The sequence below is a fragment of the Chiloscyllium plagiosum genome, unplaced genomic scaffold, assembly GCF_037043375.1.
Source record: "Chiloscyllium plagiosum isolate Xiang-an unplaced genomic scaffold, Cpla_swu_hap1 HiC_scaffold_32, whole genome shotgun sequence".
In the NCBI taxonomy this organism is placed as follows: Eukaryota; Metazoa; Chordata; class Chondrichthyes; order Orectolobiformes; family Hemiscylliidae; genus Chiloscyllium; species Chiloscyllium plagiosum.
Window position 1 is genome coordinate 32,890 of NW_028270170.1, and position 24,912 is coordinate 57,801.

Consider the following 24,912-nt stretch of genomic DNA (forward strand, 5'->3'; position numbering starts at 1 on the left):
TTAAATTTGTTGCACCATATCCAAATGCAAGGACCTTTGCATTCTAGATTACCCCACAAGAGGAAACATCATCTCTATCTCTAATTTGTCAATCTCATCAATCTCAATTAGATCTCCTCTAATTCATGTAAACTCTACAGAGCTGAAACTGCTCAATCTCTTAATAATCCATGCTCCTCGTCTCTAGAATCAACCTACTGAACCTCCTCTGAACTGCCTCTAGTAAAAATCCAACCTTTCTCAAGATTTTATGCAGTATTTCAGGTGCAGTCTCACTAATTCCTTATATAGTTGTAGCAATATTTCCTTAGCTGAAAATGTGTTGCCGGAAAAGTGCAGCCGGTCAGGCAGCATCCAAGGCGCAGGAGAATCGATGTTTCGGGCATGAGCCCTTCTTCAGAAATGAGGAAAGTGTGTCCAGCAGGCTAAGATAAAAGGTAGGGAGGAGAACTTGGGGGAGGGGCGTTGGAAATGCGATAGGTGGAAGGAGGTTAAGGTGAGGGTGATAGGCTGGAGTGGGGGTGGGGGCGGAGAGGTCAGGAAGAAGATTGCAGGTTAGGAAGGTGATGCTGAGTTCGAGGGTTGGGACTGAGACAAGGTGGGGGGAGGGGAAATGAGGAAACTGGTGAAATCCGAGTTCATCCCTTGTGGTTGGAGGGTTCCTAGGCGGAAGATGAGGCGCTCTTCCTCCAGCCGTCGTGTTGCTATGGTCTGGCGATGGAGGAGTCCAAGGACCTGCATGTCCTTGGTGGAGTGGGAGGGGGAGTTGAAGTGTTGAGCCACGGGGTGGTTGGGTTGGTTGGTCCGTGTGTCCCAGAGGTGTTCTCTGAAATGTTCCGCTAGTAGGCGGCCTGTCTCCCCAATATAGAGGAGGCCACATCGGGTGCGGCGGAGATGAAGGAATTGGGAATATGGGATGGTGTTTTTACAGGGGGCAGGGTGGAAGGGAGTTCATTCACTTTACCAACACCTTCCACCCCGACCTCAAATTACCTGGACCGTCTCAGACTCCTCCCTCCCCTTCCTAGACCTCTCCATTTCTATCTCGGGCGATCAAATCAACACGGACACTAGACTACACCTCCTCCCACCCTGCCCCCTGTAAAAACGCCATCCCATATTCCCAATTCCTTCGTCTCCGCCGCATCTGCTCCCAGGAGGACCAGTTCCAATACCGTACAACCGAGATGGCCTCCTTCAAAGACCGCAATATCCCCCCAGACGTGATCGATGCTCTCCACCGCATCTCCTCCACTTCCCGTTCCTCCGCCCTTGAGCCCCGCCCCTCCAATCGCCACCAGGACAGAACCCCACTGGTCCTCACCTACCACCCCACCAACATCCATATACACCATATCATCCGTCGTCATTTCCGCCACCTCCAAACGGACCCCACCACCAGGGATATATTTCCCCTCCCCTATCAGCGTTCCAAAAAGACCACTCCCTCCGTGACTCCCTCGTCAGGTCCATACCCCCCACCAACCCAACCTCCACTCCTGGCACTTTCCCCTGCAACCGCAAGAAATGCAAAATTGCGCCCACACCTCCCCCCTTACTTCCCTCCAAGGCCCCAAGGGATACTTCCATATCCGCCACAAATTCACCTGCACCTCCACACACATCATTTACTGCATCCGCTGCAGCCGATGTGACCTCCTCTATATTGGGGAGACAGGCCACCTACTTGCGGAACGTTTCAGAGAACACCTCTGGGACACACGGACCAACCAACCCAACCACCCCGTGGCTCAACACTTCAACTCCCCCTCCCACTCCACCAAGGACATGCAGGTCCTTGGACTCCTCCATCGCCAGACCATAGCAACACAACGGCTGGAGGAAGAGCACCTCATCTTCCGCCTAGGAACCCTTCAACCACAAGGGATGAACTCAGATTTCTCCAGTTTCCTCATTTCCCCTCCCCCCACCTTGTCTCAGTTCCAACCCTCGAACTCAGCACCAACTTCCTAACCTGCAATCTTCTTCCTGACCTCTCCGCCCCCACCCCCACTCCGGCCTATCACCCTCACCTCCTTCCACCTATCGCATTTCCAACGCCCCCTCCCCCAAGTCCCTCCTCCCTACCTTTTATCTTGGCCTGCTGGACACTTTCCTCATTCCTGAAGAAGGGCTCATGCCCGAAACGTCGATTCTCCTGCTCCTTGGATGCTGCCTGACCTGCTGCGCTTTTCCAGCAACACATTTTCAGCTCTGATCTCCAGCATCTGTTATCCTCACTTTCTCCTCGCAATATTTCCTTACTTTTATACTCTGTTCCTTTAGCAATAATGCCAAAATTCCATTTGGACCTTCTTATCTGCTATACTTGCAAACTAATTTTCTGCCATTCATGCATGAGGACACCCCTATCCCTTTGCATCAAATACTCTGAAGTTTCTCTCCATTTGGATAATAAGTTGCTTTTTGATTCCTCCAACCAAAATGAATAAGCACACACTTACCTGTGTTAAACTACTCTGTCAAATTTGGCCTATTTACCTAATGTATTCGTATCTATTTGAAAATTTCTTCCTTCTTTATTGAAATTTACTTTAATGTCATTTGCAAATTTGGCTTTGATCTCTTCTATCCCTGCGTCCAGATCATTAATACAGATTATAAATAGTTAGAGACCTGAGGATCAAACTCTTCGGCACCCCACTATTTGTATTTTGCTAACCAGAAAAAGGCCCATTTATTTTGACTGCCTGCTTTCTATTGGTTAGCCATTCTTCTGTCCAAGTTGTATAAACAAGTTATAGTTGATAATATGTGAAGAACAAAAGTTAACCCTCCAATGTACACCATTTCTAACTCTTCTTCCACCAGAACAACCCCAATACTTTTTATCTAATCTATCAATCAACTTCATTCCCTCTTGCACCAAATCTTTATCTTATCTATGTCCGTATTGATGATTGAACATGTGCTGTTACCTTTAGAGATCTTTGCAAGATTTGAGTTTGTAATAAAGCAGCTAATGAATAGTGGATCAGAGTTGGTCACTTTGCAATTGCCCAGAGTTGCTGTTTATTCAGAGCAGTGATGAATGATTCTCACTTCATTTTAGATATACCTTTCATTGGGCTTCAATCATACTGAGATAGACAACTTTGTTGTTGGTCCTGCATTTCTTGCATGGAGTCGTTTGGGGAATATGCATAGCTGGGCAGGACCATTGCCAGCCTCCTGGAACAAACGCCAATTGAGTCTACAGGTAACAATCAGTATCACTAAAATGTTGCTGTTCTTAGAATCTTTGTACCCTTCAACGTTAGAACTTTCAATTTTTTCCAAAAGTTTCAGCTTGTAGCGATTAAAGCACTCCCAAGTTGTCATGTTCCCTGTCTAATATGTACAAAATTTATTAAATTCTAATGAATTGTTGTCTCAAGTTATGGCCTTATTTGAACAACTAGGGGTAGCGCATAGAGCAAGTAATGTATGAAATAGTTAAGATTATGTATTTTGATTTAATGATATACTGAAGAACATATTTAACCTTGGAACGATTCACAGGCCACAGTCCAGCCAAAAATTTCTTTTTTAATATAACCCTGGTTTTCATTATACCAACACTATATTACCTAATAACATAACATTTACTTTCATTAAAATTTATCATTCCCATGCTATATTTTTACCTTTTGTATCCACATAAAAGGTGCTCCCATCACACAGGTTATCTAAAGCCTTGTATATTTAGCACTAACACTCATATGTTCAAATATTTAAAAATCTGTGAAGATTTTGACAGTTTAATCTACTCTAAATATGCCTGAAATGAGCAAAAAAATTTTTTCATTTGTTTTCAATGAGAAATTCAAAAAAACTTCTAAAACAGAACAAGTTAAAAGTGTGGATGTTTGCCAATGTTCAGAGCTATTTGCAACTCTTCAGCTATTGTTCAAATACAACAAGACCTGAACAGTATTAAGGCTGACAAGTTGTCTTCACGCCATGACTATATAACAATCACCCCTTGATAGTCAATGGTGTTATCATTACTGAATCCCACAATATCAACTCTGGGGTTGTTGTCTTTGACCAGAAACTGAGATGGAATCACCATATCAATACAGTAGCTACAAGAACAGGGCAAGAGGCTACGAATCCTGCAATGAGTAACTCATCTTCTGACTCCCTAGAGTTTGTGTATCATCTACAAGGCACAAGTTAGGAGTGTGATGGAATACTCCTCACTAGCCTTGCATGTGTACAGCTCCAACAAGAAGCTTGACATCATCTAAGAGAAAGCAGCCCACTTGATTGTGACTACATCCACAAGGATTCATTCCCTACAATACTGATGCTCAGTAACATCAGTGGGTACTATCTACAAGATGCACCGCAGAAATTCATCAAAGATCCTTAGACAGCACATTCCTAACCCACGATACATCAATCTAGAATGGCAAGGGCAGCAGGATACATTGGAGCACCACAACTTGCAAGTCTCTCTCCCAAGCAACTCATCATCCTGATTTAAAACTTTATCGCTGTTTCTTCCTTGTCACTGGGTCACGGTTCTGGGTTTCCTTCCCTAATGGTATTGTGGACCTACCTATAGCACATGGGCTGCAATGGTTCAAGAAGGTAGCTCACCACTACCTTCTCAAGGATAACTAGAGATGCCAGCCAGCAATGCCCACATATCCCAAGATAATTAAAAAAAACACACCAAGCGGTGGAATTGTACAAGATAAATGATCCTTCTGTGGTTGGCATAAGTCCTTTGTTCCTGCTTTAATTAGTGGGTTTACTTTTAATATTAAGATTTAGCGTATCATGTAACCACTATGTTACACAACAAATAGATTGTTTGTTGTCTGCTGAAGTCATTCTGTTAAATTTTAACTAATAATCACTGGAGCAAAATTCTGCTCTTTTTCTAATTTGAGTTTTTCCTTATTCCAACATACAGCACCAGATTCTTCAGCGGATGAGATCTTTGGGTATGTTGCCAGTCCTTCCTGCCTTCTCTGGATTTGTCCCTGGTGTCATTAAAAGGTACTCACTGCAGTTCCTATTCTTAAAAAAAAATGTTTGCTTTAAATTAGTTTCCTATGATTTTGAGAAAAAGTGCTAGAAGAAGAAAGTAATTGTTAAAATGAAACCAAAAAAGAGAAAAAGCAAATTACTGTGGATGCTGGAATTTGAAACCAAAGAGAAAATGCTGGTAAATCTCAGCAAGTCTGGCAGCATCTGTAAGTAGAGAAAAGAGCTGACGTTTCAACTCTAACTGACCCTTTGTCAAAGCTTAAAAAAAGGAGAAATAGGGAGGTATTTATACTTGGCTGAGAGAAGGTTGAGTCATGACTCCAGAAGTAAAGGTAGCAATAAAGAGGTGATAATGACAGTGCATAGAGAGATTATAGGGAAATTAGGAGCTGTGAATGACGAAGACTGAAGCCAGTGCTATGTGACAAAATATGTGGGGTATGGGTGAAGCAGAGGCAAAATGGAAAACAGGGGAGAAGGGTAGCAAAGTAGCGGGAAGTTGCGTGTGGAGGCTGAAGAGATTGGGGAGACACTGAATGAATACTTTTCGTCGGTATTCACTCAGGAACAGGACATTGTTGCCGATGTGAATATTGAGTCACAATTAATTAGAATGGACGGCTTTGAGGTATGTAGGGAAGAGGTGTTGGAAATTCTGGAAAGGGTGAAAATAGATAAGTCCCCTGGGCCTGATGGCATTTATCCTAGGATTCTCTGGGAAGCAAGGGAGGAGATTGCAGAACCATTGGCCTTGATTTTTATGTCCTCGTTGTCTACAGGAATAGTGCCAGTAGACTGGAGGATAGCAAATGTGGTTCCCTTGTTCAAGAAGGGGCGTAGGGGTAACCCTAGTAACTATAGGCCGGTGAGTCTCACTTCTGTTGTGGCCAAAGTCTTAGAGAGAATTGTAAGGGATCGGATTTATGAACATCTGGATAGGAATAATGTGATCAAGGATAGTCAGCATGGTTTTGTGAAGGGCAGGTCGTGCCTCACAACCGTGGGCGGCACGGTGGCACAGTGGTTAGCACTGCAGCCTCACAGCGCCAGAGACCCGGGTTCAATTCCCGCCTCAGGCGACTGACTGTGTGGAGTTTGCACATTCTCCCCGTGACTGCGTGGGTTTCCTCCGGGTGCTCCGGTTTCCTCCCACAATCCAAAAATGTGCAGGTTAGGTGAATTGGCCACGCTAAATTGCCCGTAGTGTTAGGTAAGTGGTAAATGTAGGAGAATGGGTCTGGGTGGGTTATGCTTCGGCGGGTCGGTGTGGACTTGTTGGGCCAAAGGGCCTGTTTCCACACTGTAGGTAATCTAATTCAAACCTTTATTGAATTCTTTGAGAAGGTGACTAAGGAGGTGGACGAGGGGAAAGCAGTAGATGTGGTGTATATGGATTTTAGTAAGGCGTTTGATAAGGTTCCCCATGGCAGGCTACTGCAAAAAATACGGAGGTATGGCATTGAGGGTGAGTTGGAGGTTTGGATTAGGAATTGGCTGGCTGGAAGAAGACAGAGGGTAGTAGTTGATGGTAAAGGTTCATCTTGGAGTGCAGTTACTAGCGGTGTTCCGCAAGGATCTGTTTTGGGATCATTGCCGTTTTGTCATTTTTATAAATGACCTGGAGGAGGGGCTAGAAGGTTGTGTGAGCAAGTTTGCGGATGATGTGTACACCGACCCACCAAAGCGCAACCCACCCATACCCCTACATTTTTCCCTTACCTAACAATACGGGCAATGTAGCATGGCCAATTCACCTGACCTGCACATCTTTGGACTGTGGGAGGAAACCGGAGCACCCGGAGGAAACCCACGCAGACACTGGGAGAACGTGCAAACTCCACAGTCAGTCGCCTGAGGCGGGAACTGAACCCGGGTATCTGGCGCTGTGAGGCAGCAGTGCTAACCATTGTGCCACCGTGCTGCCCACTAGGAAAGAACGATAAATGCTGGCCCAGCCAGCAATGCCCACATTCAATGAAAGAATGAAAACTAATAAAGAGTAAATAGTTTAGAATTTATTGTTTACTTAGAGAGAGCTCAAATTAATGCCCAGTGAATGTTCACTACCTGGATACAAGTAAACACTTAATACGTTAATTAACATATTTCCTATGCCTTTTCAACTCATATTTAAAGCTAACCTGTACAAACAGTATTGTAAAACAAGCTAAATTGAAAAACCTCTGTTCCATGCAAAATACCATGTTTTGAGACCTCCCTTCTCTAGGGACCATAAGTTTTTCAGTGCATTTCTTTTTAGAAAACCTACAATCAAATTATTGATGACTTGCATCTACCCTTCAAGCCAACAACAGCAATCATAAAATAGTCAGCAAAGAAAATCAAAGCTAACGCTGGTACTCTCTGCACAAAGGCTGCCAGACCTCCTGAGTTTTTCAAGCACTTTGTTTTTATTTCAGATTAGTCTGTAACCTGTTCTTGCTTGCAATTGAGTCTACATTATCTGATGAATGATTGATTATTTAGATAAGCTTCATAGTGATACGTAGGAACTTAGGAGCAGGAGTAGGTCATTTAACCATTTGAGCCTGCTCCATTTTACAATGAGATCATGGCTGATCTTGATATGGTCTCAGTTAAGGGGACACAATGGCCTAGTGGTATTATCCCTGGACTAATGTTCTGGGGACACAGGTTCAAATCCTGATTATGGCTTTGAATTTAATTTTAAAAATCTGCAATTAAGAATCTACTGATGATCATGAAAGCATTGTCAATCATTGAAAAAATCCATCTGGGTCACGATTGTTCTTTAGAGAAGGAAATCTACCATCCTCACCTGATCTAGCCTACATGTGACTCCAGACCTACAGCAGTGTGGTTGACTCTCAGCTGCTCTCTGAAATGGCCTAGCAAACCATGAGAGTAGATCAAGGGCAACTAGGGGGGAGGCCAATAAATGTTGGCTAGCCAGCCACACCCATGTCCAAAATGAGTGATTAAATAAAACTCCACTTCCCAGTCTGCATCCCATTATCTTTGACTTGCTGATCTATCCAGAATCTAACTCCACCTTGAATAAATGTTAAAGATCCTACCTCAATTACCTTCTGGGTAGACAATTCTACACTTGATTCTCCTGAGATAAAAAGAATCTCTCCAGTCCTCTTATTCTTAGACAATGTACCTTAGTTCTAGTCATTCCCAAAAAGAGGTCCCCCCCAGATATCCATTCAGAGTCAAGAGCTTTTGCCCGAAACGTCAATTCTTCTGCTTCTCGGATGCTGCCTTACACTCTTGATTGATCTCCAGCATCTGCAGTCCTCACTTTCTCCTAGATATCCATTCAACCCAGTCCTTTCATGATCTTAGAACATAGAACAGTACAGCGCAGGAACGGGCTCTTTAGCCCATAATGTCGTCAAATTAGACTAATCCCATGGTCCATATCCCTCCATTCCTTGCATTTTCATGTGCTTATCAAAAAGTTCTTTTAAATGCTCTGTCATATCTGCCTCCACCATCACTAGCCCTGGCATCACGTTCCAGACTCCACAACTTCGTGTAGTTTTTAAAAAAGAAATTTACTTCTGAGATCTCCTTTGAACATTCCCCCTTCTCTCTTAAATGCATACCCCCTAGTATTAGACATTTCAATTCTGGGGAAAAAGATCCTGATCATCAACCGTATCTATGCATCTCATAATATTAGACTTCAACAGGCCTCTGCCGTTCCAGAGAAAACATTCCAAATTTTTCTAGCCTCTCCTTAAAGCTCATACCCTCTAATCCAGGCTGGGTCCTGGTAAACACTTTCTGTACTCTCCCCAAAACCTCCACACCCTTCCTGTAATGTGGCAAGCAGAATTTAATGCAATAATGTCTAACCAAAGTCTTATAAAACTGCAACATGACATCCTGACTCTTGTACTCAGTTCCCTGACGTATAAAGGCAAGCATACCATATGTCTTCTTTACCACCCTATGTACTTGTGTGGCCTCTTTCAGGGATCTGTGGACTTGAACCCCAAGATCCCTCTGTACATCAATGCTGATCAGGGTCCTTCATTAACAGTACTTTTCCTTAACATTTGATCCCCAAATCTTGTATGTTTTAACAAGATTGCCTCTCATTGATGAATATAGACTAACCTACCTAACTTTCCTTGGTAAGAAGGGTGTCACGATGGCTCAGTGGTTAGCACTGCTGCCTCACAGCACCAGGGACCCAGGTTCGAAATTGGCCTCGGCCGACTGTCTTGTGTAGAGTTTGCACATTCTTCCCGTGTCTGTGTGGGTTTCCTCCCACAGTTCAAAGATGTACAGGTTAGGTCAATTGACCATGCTAAATTGCCCATAGTGTTAGGTGCATTAGTCAGAGGGAAATGGGTCTGAGTCGGTTACTCTTCAGAGGTTCAGTCATAGAAATGTACAGCATGGAAACAGACCCTTCGGTCCACCTTGTCCAGGTTTACCAGATATCCCAACCCAATCCAGTTCCACCTGTCAGCACCCGGCCCATCCCTCCAAACCCTTCCTATTCATATACCCATCCAAATGCCTTTTAAATGTTGCAATTGTACCAGCCTTTACCACTTCCTCTGTTAGCTCATTCCATACACATACCACCCACTGAGTAAAAACGTTGCCCCTTAGGTCTCTTTTATATCTTTCCCCTCTCACTCTAAACCTATGCCCTCTAGTTCTGGACTCTCCCACCCCAGGGAAAAGATTTTGTCTATTTATCCTATCCATGCCCCTCATAATTTTGTAAACCTCTATAAGGACATCCCTCAGCCTTCAGCCATCCGACGCTTCAGGGAAAACAGCCCCAACCTGTTCAGCCTTTCCCTATAGCTCAAATCCTCCAACCCTGGCAACATCCTTGTAAATCGTTTCTGAGCCCTTTCAAGTTTCACAACATCTTTCCAATAGGAAGGAGACCAGAATTGCGCACAATATTCCAACAGTGGCCTAACCAATGTCCTGTACAGCCACAACATGACCTCCCAACTCTTGTACTCAATACTCTGACCAATAAAAGAAAGCATACCAAACGCTGCCTTCACTATCCTATCTACCTGCGGCTCCGCTTTCAAGGAGATATGAACCTGCACTCCAAGGTCTTTTTGTTCAGCAACACTCTCTAGGACCTTACCCATTAAGCGTATAAGTCCTGCTAAGTTTTGCTTTCCCAAAATGCAGCACATTGCATTTATCTAAATTAAACTCCATCTGCCACTTCTCTGCCCATTGGCCCACCTGATCAAGATCCTGTTGTAATCTGAGGTAACCTTCTTCGCTGTCCACTACACCTCTAATTTTGGTGTCATCTGCAAACTTACTAACTGCACTTCTTATGTTCGCATCCAAATCATTTATGTAAATGACAAAAAGTAGAGGACCCAGCACCGACCCTTGTGGCACTCCACTGGTCACAGGCCTCCACTCTGAAAAACCGCCCTCCACCACCACCCTCTGTCTTCTACCTTTGAGCCAGTTTTGTATCTACATGGCTAGTTCTCCCTGTATCCCGTGAGATCTAACCTTGCTAACCAGTTTCCTGTGGGGAACCTTGTTGAACGCCTTACTGAAGTCCATATAGATCACATCTACCTTTCTGCCCTCATCAATCCTCTTTGTTACTTCAAAGAACTCAATCAAGTTTGTGAGACATGATTTCTCATGCACAAAGCCATGTTGATTATCCCTAATCAGTCCTTGCCTTTCCAAATACATGTACATCCTGTCCCTCAGGGTTCCCTCCAACAACCTGCCCCACCGAGGTCAGGCTCTCTGGTCTGTAGTTCCCTGGCTTGTGCTTACTACCCTTCTTAAAGAGTGGCACCACGTTAGCCAACCTCCAGTCTTCTGGCACCTCACCTGTGACTATCGATGATACAAATATCTCAGCAAGAGGCCCAACAATCACTTCTCTAGCTTCCCACAGAGTTCTAGGGTACACCTGATCAGGTCCTGGGGATTTATCCACCTTTATGCATTTCAAGACATCCAGAATTTCCTCCTCTGTAATATGGACATTTTGCAAGGTGTCATCATCTATTTCACTACTTTTTATATCTTCCATATCCTTTTCCATAGTAAATATTGCTGCAGTGTGGAATTGTTGGGCCAAATGGCCTGTTTCCACATTGTAGGGTATCTAATCTTTTTAAAAAAAAAACATGAGCCCTTCATTCCAGGAGTGAGACAAATAAACCTTCCCTGCACTTTTTCTAAAGCAAATCTTTTTCTCAAATAAGGAGACTAAAACTGTACGTGGTAATCCATGGTCTCACCAATGCCATGTACAATTGCAGTAAAACAAGTCCTACTTCTCTATTCCATTCTCCTTGCAGTATATAACACCCAACAATTTACCTTGCCGATTTCTTGCTATGTTATTTACACATAATTGTTGAATCCTTTAGTCTCTCTATCGTCAGGAAAATTTGAAGAAATACCAATTTAAGGGGAGACAACATTTATATTGCATGAGAGGACAGCACTGGTTAACAAGCAGAGGCATTGGTATATGGAATGCACCAATAATGATGACCAACCGTTAATGGTCAAGCTTTTTAAAAAAAAAATTCTAAACCAGGCAGGTGGACTCTGATTGGTCAAGATGGTGCCCTGAGAAATAAACCACCAGTGATTGCTGGGCCTCTTGCTGAGATATTTGTATCATGCTGTCAACTCTTTTGTTAACCCATAAGAAAATAAGACATAGGAGCAGAAGTAGCCATTTGGCCCACTGAATCAGCTGCGCTATTCGATCATGGCTGATATGTTTCTCAACCCCGTTGTCTTATATTTTCTCTGTAATCCTTGATTCCCTTACCATTCAAGAACTTATCTATCTCTGTCTTAAAGAGACTTAATGACTTGCCTTCTGTAGCATGAGGTCTGCAAATTCCCTGGGGAAATGAAGGCCTAGTGGCATTATCACTGGACTATTAATCAGGAAATTCAGATAATGTTCTGGGGATCCGGGTTTAAAATCCTGCCGTGACAGACTGTGGAATTTGAATTCAATAAACATCTGGAATTAAGAATTTACTGATGACCACGAAACCATTGTGAATTGTTGGAAAAACACATCTGATTCACTGATGTTCTTCAGGGAAAGAAATCTGCTGTGCTCACTTGATCTGGCCTCCATCTGACTTCAGACCAACAGAATACAGTTGACTTTCAACTGCCCTCTAAAATGGCCTAGCAAACCACTCCGTTCAAAGGCAACCAAGGATTGGCAATAAATGCTGGCCTCCCAGCGAGATCACATCCTAGGAGTGAATTTAAAAAAAACAGATTAACCACCTGCTGCCTGAAGAAATTCTTCCCCATCTTAATTCTAAAGGATTGTCCCTTTACTCTGAGGCTGTGTCCTTAGGTCTAGTCTCTCCCACTAGGAGAAACTCTTTTTCACATCCACTCTATCTAGGTGTCTCAGTATTTTGTAAGTTTCAATTAGATCCCCTCCCCCCACCAACCCAATCCTTCTAAATTCCATTGGGTACACACCCCAGAGTCCTCAACTGCTCCTCACATAACAAGCCCTTCTTGCCTGGGATTATTCCTATAAACATCCTCTGAACTCCCTTCAAGGCCAGCACATCCATCCTTAAATACAGGACCCAAAATCACTCCGCATTCCAAATGCAGTCTGATGACAGCTTTATATTGTCTTAGCAATATATTTCTGCTCTTGTACGCTGGAGTTTTATTCATTGTTGAATTATAACAGGTGCAATGTGCATGTATGTTCTGATAGCACAGATCACCGGCCTTGCATTTTAAAATATGTAGCTTTCAGTAAACACAAATGTACCACACTGCAGGAATGACTGACAATCCAAAATTCATTGTTAGCATAATTCTTTGTGCACTCAGAATTATCCAGCATACAGAATTACATCTAATATTGGACGCTGTGTTTTACAAGTGCAGGCTGGTTCGGTATGGCTAGTATCTTATTTGCTGTGAACTGTCAAAGGCATTTGTTGTTAGATATAATCTGCCACTCTTTGGTACATGCAGTCTATATACTGTCAACACACTGGCACTGAAATTCATAAACCATGTTACTCATTTATGTGATAGGCAAATGTCATTTTGGGTTGACAGAAGCATCCAGTTTCTGTTGAGTATCTGTCATGTTGCTGCTGCATATGACCAACAAGAAACACCTAACTTCACCTGTTGCTAAAACTTGTAGAATATCTTAGTCTTCTGGAGTCCAATTATTTGCATTGCAGAGTACTTAAGGAAGTGGTCATAGAAAAGTGGATGCATTGGTGGTCATCATTCAAAATTCTGTAGACTCTGGAACATTTTCTATGGATTGGAAGTTAGTTAATGTAAACCTACTATTTTAAAAATAAAATTGAATTATCGACTGGTTAGTCTGACATCGATCCTGGGGCAAATGTTAGAGTCCATTATATTAGATTTAATAGTAGACAACTTGGGAAAACAGTTAGAGTCAGCATGGATTTACAAAGGGAAAATATCAGTTTGCTTCACATGAGCAATTGGGAGAAGGCAGACCTAAAGTCAGTCTGGATTCATGCATGTAAATATGATGCTGTAAGACAGGATCTGTGGAGCATAAGTTGGGAGCATAGGCTGTCAGGGAAGGATGTCGTGGAAATGTGGAACTTTATCAAGGAACAGATACGACGTGTCCTTGATATGTATGTACCTGTCAGGAAGGAAAGAGATGTTCGTGTGAGGGAACCTTGGTTGACGAGGGAGGTTGAATGTCTTGTAAAGAGGAAGAAGGAGGCTTACATAAGGTTGAGGAAACAAGGTTCAGACAGAGCATTGGAGGGATACAGGATAGCCAGAAGGGAGCTGAAGAAAGGGATTAGGAGAGCTAAGAGAGGGCATGAAAAATCTTTGGCAGGTAGGATCAAGGATAACCCCAAGGCCTTTTATGCGTATGTGAGAAACATGAGAATGACGAGAACGAGGGTAGGTCCGATCAAGGACAGTAGTGGGAGACTGTGTATTGAGTCGGAAGAGATAGGAGAGGTCTTGAATGAGTACTTTTCTTCAGTATTTACAAATGAGAGGGACCGTATTGTTGAAGAGGAGAGTGTGAAACGGACTGGTAAGCTAGAAGAGATACTTGTTAGGAAGGAAGATGTTTTGGGCATTTTGAAAAACTTGAGGATAGACAAGTCCCCCGGGCCTGACAGGAAAAATCCTAGGATTATGTGGGAAGCAAGAGAGGAAATTGCAGAGCCGTTGGCAATGATCTTTTCGTTTTCACTGTCAACGGGGTGGTACTAGGGGACTGGAGAGTGGCGAATGTTGTGCCCCTGTACAAAAAAGGGAATAGGGATAACCCCGGAAATTACAGGCCAGTAAGTCTTACTTCAGTGGTAGGCAAAGTAATGGAAAGGGTACTGAGGGATAGGATTTATGAGTATCTGGAAAGACACTGCTTGATTAGGGACAGCCAGCACGGATTTGTGAGGGGTAGGTCTTGCCTTACAAGTCTTATTGAATTCTTTGAGGAGGTGACCAAGCATGTGGATGAGGGTAGAGCAGTGGATGTAGTGTACATGGATTTTAGTAAGACATTTGATAAGGTTCCCCATGGTAGGCTTATGCGGAAAGTCAGGAGGCATGGGATAGAGGGAAATTTGGCCAGTTGGATAGAAAACTGGCTAACTGGTCGAAGTCAGATAGTGGTGGTAGATGGTAAATATTCAGCCTGGAGCCCAGTTACAAGTGGAGTTCCGCAGGGATCAGTTCTGGGTCCTCTGCTGTTTGTAACTTTTATTAATGACTTGGAAGAGGGAGTCGAAGGGTGGCAGTAAATTTGCAGATGATACGAAGATTGGTGGAGTTGCGGATAGTGAGGAGGGCTGTTGTCGGCTGCAAAGGAACTTAGATATGATGCAGAGCTGGGCTGAGGAGGGCAGATGGAGTTCAACCCTGTCAAGTGTGAGGTTGTCCATTTTTGGAAGGACAAATAAGAATGCGGAATACAGGGTTAACGATAGGGTTCTTAGTAAGGTGGAGGAGCAGAGGGATCTTGGGGTCTATGTTCATAGATCTTTGAAAGTTGCCACTCAGGTGGATAGAGCTTGTAAGAAGGCCTATGGTGTATTAGCGTTCATTAGCAGAGGGATTGAATTCAAGAGTCGTGAAGTAATGTTGCAGCTGTACAGGACCTTGGTTAGGCCACATTTGGAGTACTATGTGCAGTTCTGGTCGCCTCACTTTAGGAAAGATGTGGAAGCTTTGGAGAGGGTGCAGAGAAGATTTACCAGGATGTTGCCTGGAATGGAGAATAGGTCATACGAGGATAGGTTGAGAGTGCTAGGCCCTTTCTCATTGGAACGGCGAAGGATGAGGGGTGACTTGATAGAGGTTTATAAGATGATCAGAGGAATAGATAGGGTAGACAGTCAGAAACTTTTTCCCCGGATACAACAGAGTGTTACAAGGGGACATAAATTTAAGGTGAAGGGTGGAAGGTATAGGGGAGATGTCAGGGGTGGGTTCTTTCCCCAGAGAGTGGTGGGGGCATGGAATGCGCTGCCTGTGGGAGTGGCAGAGTCAGAATCATTGGTGACCTTTAAGCGGCAATTGGATGGGTACATGGATGGGTGCTTAAGCTCGGACAAATGTTCGGCACAACATCGTGGGCCGAAGGGCCTGTTCTGTGCTGTATTGTTCTATGTTCTATATGTTCTAGGTTCATGTTACTGGAAACTTGGTGCACTGTGGTAATTCATTGCACAGGAGAAAAAGTACTTTTTTTGTTTATAGTTTGTAAGGTTTTATTCAAGAATTATAGTTTGTCAGGCTACATTCTTCAGCTTCAACTGAGCAGAGAGAAGTGAGTCCCAGTTTAACGGCTGCTGTTTCATGGGTTTGCTGATTGGGAATACAAACCAAAGTGACATCATAAGAAAGTGGTTGATTTATGATTTTAAAAAAGCTTTTGGAAGAAGGGATTAACTGAGAAACAGCAGGAGTATGTACTATTTTTCCTGGCTGCAATCAGTTCTGAAGAAGTGTCACTTGGACCCAAAACGCTAATCCTGCTTTCTCTCTACAGGTGCTACCAGATCTGCTGAATTTTCCCAGCAAATTCTGTTTTTGTTTATACAGAAAAAGTAATCTGCGATGCAAGATTACAGCCCTATTAGGAAAGGTGACCCCTTGTTTCAAATGTCTTTACGCTGCAGTAAAAGCTTATTCTTTGAAAAATGTTTTCTTTTATTTTTCAGATTGTTTCCCAAAGTAAACATCACTCGGCTAGGGAGCTGGGGACATTTGAACTGTTCTTACTCTTGTTCTTTTCTGTTGGATGCCAACTCCCCACTCTTTCAACAAATTGGCATGATGTTTCTGTCTGAACTAACAAAAGAATTTGGTACTGACCATATTTACAGTGCAGATATATTCAATGAAATGGTCCCAAGCTCTTCTGACCCTAAATATTTATCCACTATCAGCAGTGCAGTCTTCAAGTCAATGACACAAGGTAAGATTTTCCAAATAATATCTTCAGAATGTCTATCCTACAAATGTAAGCTATTATTCAACTAACCTTTCTCTTGTTGATATATATTAAAGATGTTTCTACTAAGATTTAGAAATGCTATACATTTATGGACTTGTACTTTGTGCAATTGTATTTATTTCTTCATTAAAGAGCTACAGGTAGTTCTTGGATAACGTGTTTTACAGTGGTGTGATTTGCCTATAACGTCACTGAGGAATTAAGGAACGGGAGTTTCAAGAATGCTTACTTCTGTTGGCAATAGCATGATTTCAGCAGAGATCGTTTCACATGCTTTGTTCTGCGCCGATGTCCACACCGAAGTCTCCATGTTGTTTTGTGCATGCGCCAATGTCAGTTGCCGAAAGAGCAGTTTTTTTTTTTCTGAGAGGTACTGTACAGGGAGCAGCTTTCTGAGAGAGATACATTGAGCAGCTTCCTGTGAAAGGTACGGTACTCCTAGAATATCCCTTTCTTTGAAGAAATGGAAGACATGGTGACAAGAATGTTAGCAAGAAGCATCCTGGTGATAAAATTGCAGGTGAACACAAAGGAAAGGTAAAGTTTGAAGAGAAGCTGCATATTATCAAGTGTTTTGAGCGTAAGGGGAGAATATGTGATATAGCTCGCTTATCACAAATGAGGGAGTCTACCTTACGCACTATGATGACCATCTGTTTCGGCACTATACTTTTTAAACGTACTGTGTTAAATTTTGTTCTGTTGATGTATATGATTTCAACCTTCATTCAAGATGTGCTATACTTTGTTTTAGACTTTTGGGTGATTTTTGTGTGATTGTCAGTGATTTTTATTTGCTGGTCTGCCCCTGTCCCACTTTTCCCATAGACCCATTAGTTATTAGATTACTTACAGTGTGGAAACAGGCCCTTCGGCCCAACAAGTCCACACCAACCCACCGAAGCGTATACCACCCAGACCCATACTCCTACATTTACCCCTTCACATAACACTACGGGCAATTTAGCATGGATGGAAATGTGTTGCTGGAGAAGCGCAGCAGGTCAGACAGCATCTAGGGAACAGGAGAATCGACGTTTCGGGCATTAGCCCTTCTTCTGAAGAAGGGCTAATGCCCGAAACGTCGATTCTCCTGTTCCCTAGATGCTGCCTGACCTGCTGCGCTTCTCCAGCAACACATTTCCATCTCTGATCTCCAGCATCTGCAGACCTCATTTTCTCTTCAGCAATTTAGCATGGCCAATTCACCTAACCTGCATATTTTTGGATTGTGGGAGGAAACCGGAGCACCCGGAGGAAACTCATGCAGCCACGGGGAGAAATGTTAGCATATTTAGCGGTTTTCTGCAAAGCGAGGTTTTCACTGGAATGCAAATATGGCATTGCAGGAGAGCTACCTGTACTACTTCAGTTGTCTGTACATGGAACCAAAAAATGACCATGATGCTGCATCTGTCAAAATATGAAAAGTACCCACTCAGTCATTTGTATCCTTGTTCACACAATTCTGTTACAAACAGAATTTACCAAAAACCTTTACTGTTGTCCTGGGTAATTTATTCTACATTTTCATTGGAGATTCGCCATGTATGTCATGGGTGATGTATGTCATCTGGCAGGAAGCCTGCATGAGATGAAGATGAATGAGGCTAAAAACAGTGTTTCACTTCTGACCCCACCTGGCCAGAATATGCAAAGGGCCAGGGTTATCAAATTTGAAATACTTGATCACCTTCCCTATTCTGAGCTTTACTCTATGGCAGTACATAAGCAAAATGCCTGAAAACCTGAAATAAAAGTCGATAACACTGGAACTGTGGTTGAAGCCAATGAAATGCAATGCAAGCTAAGGAGCAGCACCATCTCTATGCACATTGTCTTTACATTTGGAAGACTGCTATCCAGACAATCATGCCTCATCTAGATACACCTTTTTGTTTCTTTATTTTTAAGTATTTACCACTTTTTTTGGCATTTGTATCATAAAATATGAAAATCAGTCTCTCCTACTTGCCACCCTATCACACACCTTTCTAGTTTATTCTTACTTGCCTTTTCCCTCAATCTGTTGCTCAAACCTTTTTCATTTCTGTGTCTCCTCGATTTTGATGAATGGTCATCAACCTGAATGGTTAATTCTACTTCTCTCTGCAGATGCTGTACTACCTGCTGAGTACGCCAGATTTCCTTTATTCTTATTTGTGTCTTTTAGTTAGAATTTAATTGCATTCATTTAACAACAGATCTTAATCTTCAAAATTTCAATAAGATTTTACCTCCGCCTTTTTTTTTTTGCAGCATAAGAATTTCAGTCTCCTCAGGGTCAGATTTGTAACTCAGTGGTTTACATAGGATATACAGCATAGATAAGGAAATTCCATCCAATCAATCCATGCCGATATAGATTTTTTTGTATATTTCAGGAAAAACAAGGGTCCCAATACAAACACCTGCCGAACACTATTACAAACCTCTTCAAGCCTGAAAAATAACTATTAATCATTATTCTCTGTTTCCTAACCCCCAGAAAATTATATATCCATGTTGTTGCTATCCTTTTAAACACCTTTTATAATCTTTTCTTCTCCAATCTGTCATGTGGCATTATGCTAAATGGGTTTTGGACATTTGTGTATAATACGTCAACAACCTTCCCCTTATCGACCCTCTCTTTTAGCTCATCACCTCTCCAGCAAGTTAACTAGGTACTAATTTACCTTAACAAATCCATGTTGACTCATGTGACTTTTTCAAGTGACTTTTAATTTTATCCCACATTATTGTTTCTAAATGTTGCCCCACTACCAAAGTTAAATTTATTGGTCTGTAATGCTGGGCTGACCCATATTTTTAAGCAACAATGTAAAGTTTGTATTTCTCTAATTCCCTTGCATCAACTCCTTGAATCTATAGGACCATAAACAATAGGATCAGCAGTAGGTCACTTGGCCCCTTGAGCCTGTTCTATCATTTAACAGAATAGTGGATGATCCGAATCTCTCCTATATGCTTGGTCATGTTATCCCTATAATCCTTAATTCTCCTACTGATCAGTAATCTGTCTCAGCTTTAAATATATCTGCCTCCACAGTTTTCTGTGGCAAGGAGTACCAAAGACACACAATTCTGAGAGAAGAAATTCCTCCTCACCTTGGTCCTAAATTAGTACCCTTTTATTCGAAGACTATGCCCTTTGGTCCTAGACTCTTCCATTAGGGGAAACATCCTCTCAGTATTTACCCTGTCAAGACTCTTATGAATCCTACATGTTTCAATGAGACCACCACTTATTCTTCTAAAATCCAGTGAGTAGAATCCAAACCTGTTTAACCTTTGCTAATAAGACAGTCCCTCCAAAGTGGGGATCATCCCAGTGAACATTCTGTTCACTGTTACTCTCAGTACTCCAGATGTGATCTCACTAGCACCTTGTACAGTTGTAGTAAGATTTCCATACTCTTATACTCCTTAGGGGCAACATTCCATTAGCCTGATTACCTGCTGCACCTGTGTCCTAGATTTGTGTTTTGTACGTAAGTGGCCTCAAACCCCTTTGCGTGGTAGATTACTGTAGGTTTTCTGAGTTTTAAAAAATATTATGTTCTTTTGTTCTTCCTTCCAAAATGAACAACTTGACAATTTCCAACATTATGCTCCTTTTGCCAGCTTTTAACCCACTTACTTAACCTATCAATATCTACCTTAAACTGATTGCATCCCTCCCACAATCTGCCTTTCCACCTATTTTATTTTCATCTGCAAATTTGGCTACAGTACATCCACTTCCTTTCTCTAAGCCATTTAATATATATTGTAAATAATTACACTCTGAGGACTGATCCCTGTGGAACCCCACTGGTCACATGTCACCAACCTGAACAAGAATCCATTTTCACCACTTTCTCTTTTTTACCCTAAATTTTCTAACGATGCCAATATACTGCCTCCAACACTATGGGCTCTTATGACTTAGCCTTTTGAGAGATATCTTGTCAAATGCCTTCTGGAAGTCTAAATATGACAGTTTTTGGTTCCCCTCTATCCACTCTGGTTGAGACTTCTTCAAAAAAAAACTCTAATAAATTAGTCAGACATGATTTCCCTTTCATGAAGCTGTGCTGACTCTGCTTATTTCAATTATGATTTTCTGAATATTTGCTATTATTTCCTATGCAATTGAACCCACCCTCTTCATAATTTAGTTTAAAGCCCTATCTATAACCCTAGTTACATGATTTGCTAGGACTCTGGTCCCAGTATGATTCACGTAGAGCCTGTCCCATCCAAACGGATCACTCCTTCCCTGGTACTGCTGCCAATGAACCATGACATTGAATCCATCTCTCCCACACTGAGCTTTCACCCATGCATTTACCTCTTTAATCTTGTCCCTGTGCCAGTTAGTTAACGCTTTAGTAGTTGGAAATTATTGCCTTTTTTGTTTTGGTTCTGCTTTTTAATTTAGCCCTGAACTGTCTCATATTTCCTGAACAGAACCTTGTTTCCTGTTCTACCTGTAGTGCTGGTACCTATATATGCATGACAATTAGATCTTTTCCCCTTCTATTCCAAGTTCCTCTGCAGCCCAGATGAGAGATCCTGAACCTGGCACCCCAGGCAGGCAACATGGCTCCTGCAGCATTACCTCCTGGATCACTCTATAGAAGAAGAAGAAGAAGAAGAAGAATACAGCGCAGTACAGGCCCTTTGGCCCTCGATGTTGCGCCGATCCAAGCCCACCTAACCTATACTAACCCACTATCCTCCATATACCTATCCAATGCCCGCTTAAATGCCCATAAAGAGGGAGAGTCCACCACTGCTACTGGCAGGGCATTCCATGAACTTACGACTCGCTGAGTGAAGAACCTACCCCTAACTTCAGTCCTATATCTACCCCCCCTTAATTTAAAGCTATGTCCCCTTGTAATACCCGACTCCATACGCGGAAAAGGTTCACACTGTCAACCCTATCTAACCTCCTAATCATCTTGTACACCTCAATCAAGTCACCCCTAAACCTTCTTTTCTCTAATGAAAACAGCCCCAAGTGTCTCAGTCTTTCCTCATACGATCTTCCTTCCATACCAGGCAACATCCTGGTAAACCTCCTCTGCACCCGTTCCAGTGCCTCCACATCCTTCCTATAGTATGGCGACCAAAACTGCACACAATATTCCAGATGCGGCCGCACCAGAGTCTTATACAACTGCATCATGACCTCAGGACTCCGGAACTCAATTCCTCTACCAATAAAAGCCAGTACGCCATATGCCTTCCTCACCGCACTATTTACCTGGGTGGCAACTTTCAGAGATCTGTGTACATGGACACCAAGATCCCTCTGCTCATCCACACTACCAAGTATCCGACCATTAGCCCAGTACCCCATCTTTTTGTTATTCTTCCCAAAGTGAATCAACTCACACTTAGCTACATTGAATTCCATTTGCCACCTTTCTGCCCAGCTCTGCAGCTTCTCTATATCCTGCTGTAACCTGCCACATCCTTCCTCACTGTCAACAACTCCTCCGACTTTCGTATCATCCGCAAACTTGCTCACCCAACCTTCTAACCCCTCTTCCAGGTCATTTATAAAAATGACAAACAGCAATGGTCCCAAAACAAATCCTTGCAGAACACCGCTAGTGACGGCACTCCATGAAGAAACTTTGCCATCAACTACTACCCTCTGTCTTCTTCCATCCAGCCAACTCCTAATCCAAACCTCCAACTCACCCTCAATGCCATATCTCCGTATTTTCTGCAGTAGCCTACCATGGGGAACCTTATCAAACGCCTTACTAAAATCCATATATACCACATCTACCGCTTTCCCCTCATCAACCTCCTTCGTCACCTTTTCAAAGAATTCAATAAGGTTTGTGAGGCACGACCTGCCCTTCACAAAACCATGCTGACTATCCATGATCACATTATTCCTATCCAGATGTGCATAAATCCTATCCCTTACAATTCTCTCTAAGACTTTGCCCACAACAGAAGTGAGACTCACCGGCCTATAGTTACTAGGGTTATCCCTACTCCCCTTTTTGAACAAGGGAACCACATTTGCTATCCTCCAGTCTTCTGGCACTACTCCTGTAGACAAAGAGGACATAAAAATCAAGGCCAATGGCTCTGCAATCTCCTCCCTTGCTTCCCAGAGAATCCTAGGATAAATGCCATCAGGCCCAGGGGACTTATCTATTTTCACCTTTTCCAGGATTTCCAACACCTCTTCTCTACATACCTCAAAGCCATCCATTCTACTTATTTGTGACTCAGTATTCACATCGACGACAATGCCCTGTTCCTGAGTAAATACTGAAGAAAAGTATTCATTCAGTGTCTCCCCAATCTCTTCCGCCTCCACACGCAATTTCCCACTACTATCCTTGACTGGACCTATTCCTACCCTAGTCATTCTTTTATTCCTATCTGCCTGACCCTGACAATTGACTGAATTTTGAAGTAGTAGTCTAAGGACTGCAATTGCCCCCTGAAACACAGCATACAGGTATCCTCCCTGATGTGTCAGAGTGTTTGAAAGTTGAACTCCAGCTTATCAAGTCTAAGCTGGAGATCTCAAGCAAGCAATATTTGCTACAGGTGTAGTTACTACATACCACATCAGCCCGTTGACCAACTCCCACATCATGCAAAGAACAGTACAGCTTGGAACAGGCCCTTTGGCTCACCAAGCCTGCTGCAACACACACCTTTCTAAGCTAAACCCTTTTACCCCTATGTAGTCCATATCCCTCTATCTGTCAAGATGCCTCTTAAATGTTGCAATTGTATTTGCACATACCGCCTCCTCTGGCAGCAGGATCCAGGCATTTACCACAGTGTTTTTTTTTTAAAAATTGCCTTTCTGAACTCCTTTTTAACTTTCCCTATGTCCTCTAGTATTTGACATTTCTCTCCTGGGGAAAAAAAATAGTCAACTCTCCATTCTATTTGTGCCTCTCATAGTTTTGTCAACTTCTTTCAAGTCACCCCTCAGTTTCTGATGCTCAAATGAAAACAAATTGGGTTTGTCCAATCTCCTCATAGCTATTACTTTTCAAACCAGGCAACGTCCTGGTAAGCCTTTTCTGTACTCTCTCCAAAGCCTCCACATCCTCTAGTAATTGATCAGTTCTGGATATAATATTCCAAATGTGGCCTATCTAAAGTTCTACAAAGCTGCAACATGATTTGCCAATTACAGGCATCCCCCGTATGCACAGATGATACGTTCCAAGACGTACCTTAAATGCGCGAAACCACGAATAGTAGCGAACCCTATCATTTAAATGGGAAATTTACCTCCCCAGCAGCCCCCTGGAATTATTTCCGTAATGTTCCATTAATATTTTCAGGCAGCGGTAAACCGTGGTTAACTGAAATTGCAGAACATAGAACATTTATAGCGCAGTACAAGCCCTTTGGCCCTTGATGTTGCACCAACCTGTGAAACCAATCTGAAGCCCATTTGACCTACAGTATTCCATGATCATTCATCTGTTTATCCAATGACCATTTATATGCCCTTAAAGTTGGCAAATCTACTACTGTTGCAGGCAGGGTATTCCACACCCTTACTACTCTCTCAGTGAAGAACCTACCTCTGAAATCTGTCCTATATCTATCACCCCTCAGTTTAAAGATATATGTCCCCTCATGCTAGCCATCACCTGAGGAAAAAGGCTCTGACTGTCCACCCTATCTAATCCTCTGATCATCTTGTACGTCTCTATTAAGTCATCTCTCCACCTTCTTTTCTCCCACGAAAACAGCCTCCAGTCCCTCAGCCTTTCCTCATAAGACCTTCCCTCCATACCAGGCAACATCCTGGTAAATCTCCTCGATGCCCTTTCTAATGCTTCCACATCTTTCCTATAATGCGATGACCAGAACTGTATGCAACACTGCAAGTGCAGCTACACCAGAGTTTTGTCCAGCTTCAACATGACCTCATGGCTCCGAAATGCAATCCCTCTACCAATAAAAGCTAACACACCATATGCCTTCTTAACAACCCTATCAACCTGGGTGCAACTTTCAGGGATTTATGCACACGGACACTGAGATCTCTCTGCTCATTTGCAGTACCAAGAGTATTACCATTAGTCCAGTACTCTGTATTCCTGGTACTTCTTCCAAAGTGAATCACCTCGCACTTGTCCGCATTAAGCTCTATTTGCTACCTCTCAGCCCAGCTCTGGCGCTTATCTATGATCCTCTGTAACCTGCAACATCCTTCAGCATTATCCACAACTACACCGATCTTAGTGTCATCTGCAAATTTACTAACCCGTCCTTCTATGCCCTCATCTAGGTCATTTATAAAAATGACAAACAACAGTGGCCCCAAAACAGATCCTTGCTGATTACCAGTAGTAACTGAACCCCAGGATGAACATTTCCCATCCACCGAGGAGAAAGTG

General features: G+C 42.8%; 1 protein-coding gene across 2 annotated transcripts in view; it reads left to right on the forward strand.

The window, feature by feature from the left end:
• Nucleotides 1-24,912, forward strand: part of naglu (N-acetylglucosaminidase, alpha) — a 58,528-nt gene that overhangs the window by 15,211 nt on the left and 18,405 nt on the right. For both annotated transcript variants that reach the window (XM_043721568.2, XM_087977671.1), the window contains exons 3-5: nt 3,074-3,220; nt 4,928-5,013; nt 16,221-16,477. In XM_043721568.2, the coding sequence (XP_043577503.2) occupies nt 3,074-3,220; nt 4,928-5,013; nt 16,221-16,477 (490 nt within the window). The remainder of the gene's footprint in view (nt 1-3,073; nt 3,221-4,927; nt 5,014-16,220; nt 16,478-24,912) is intronic.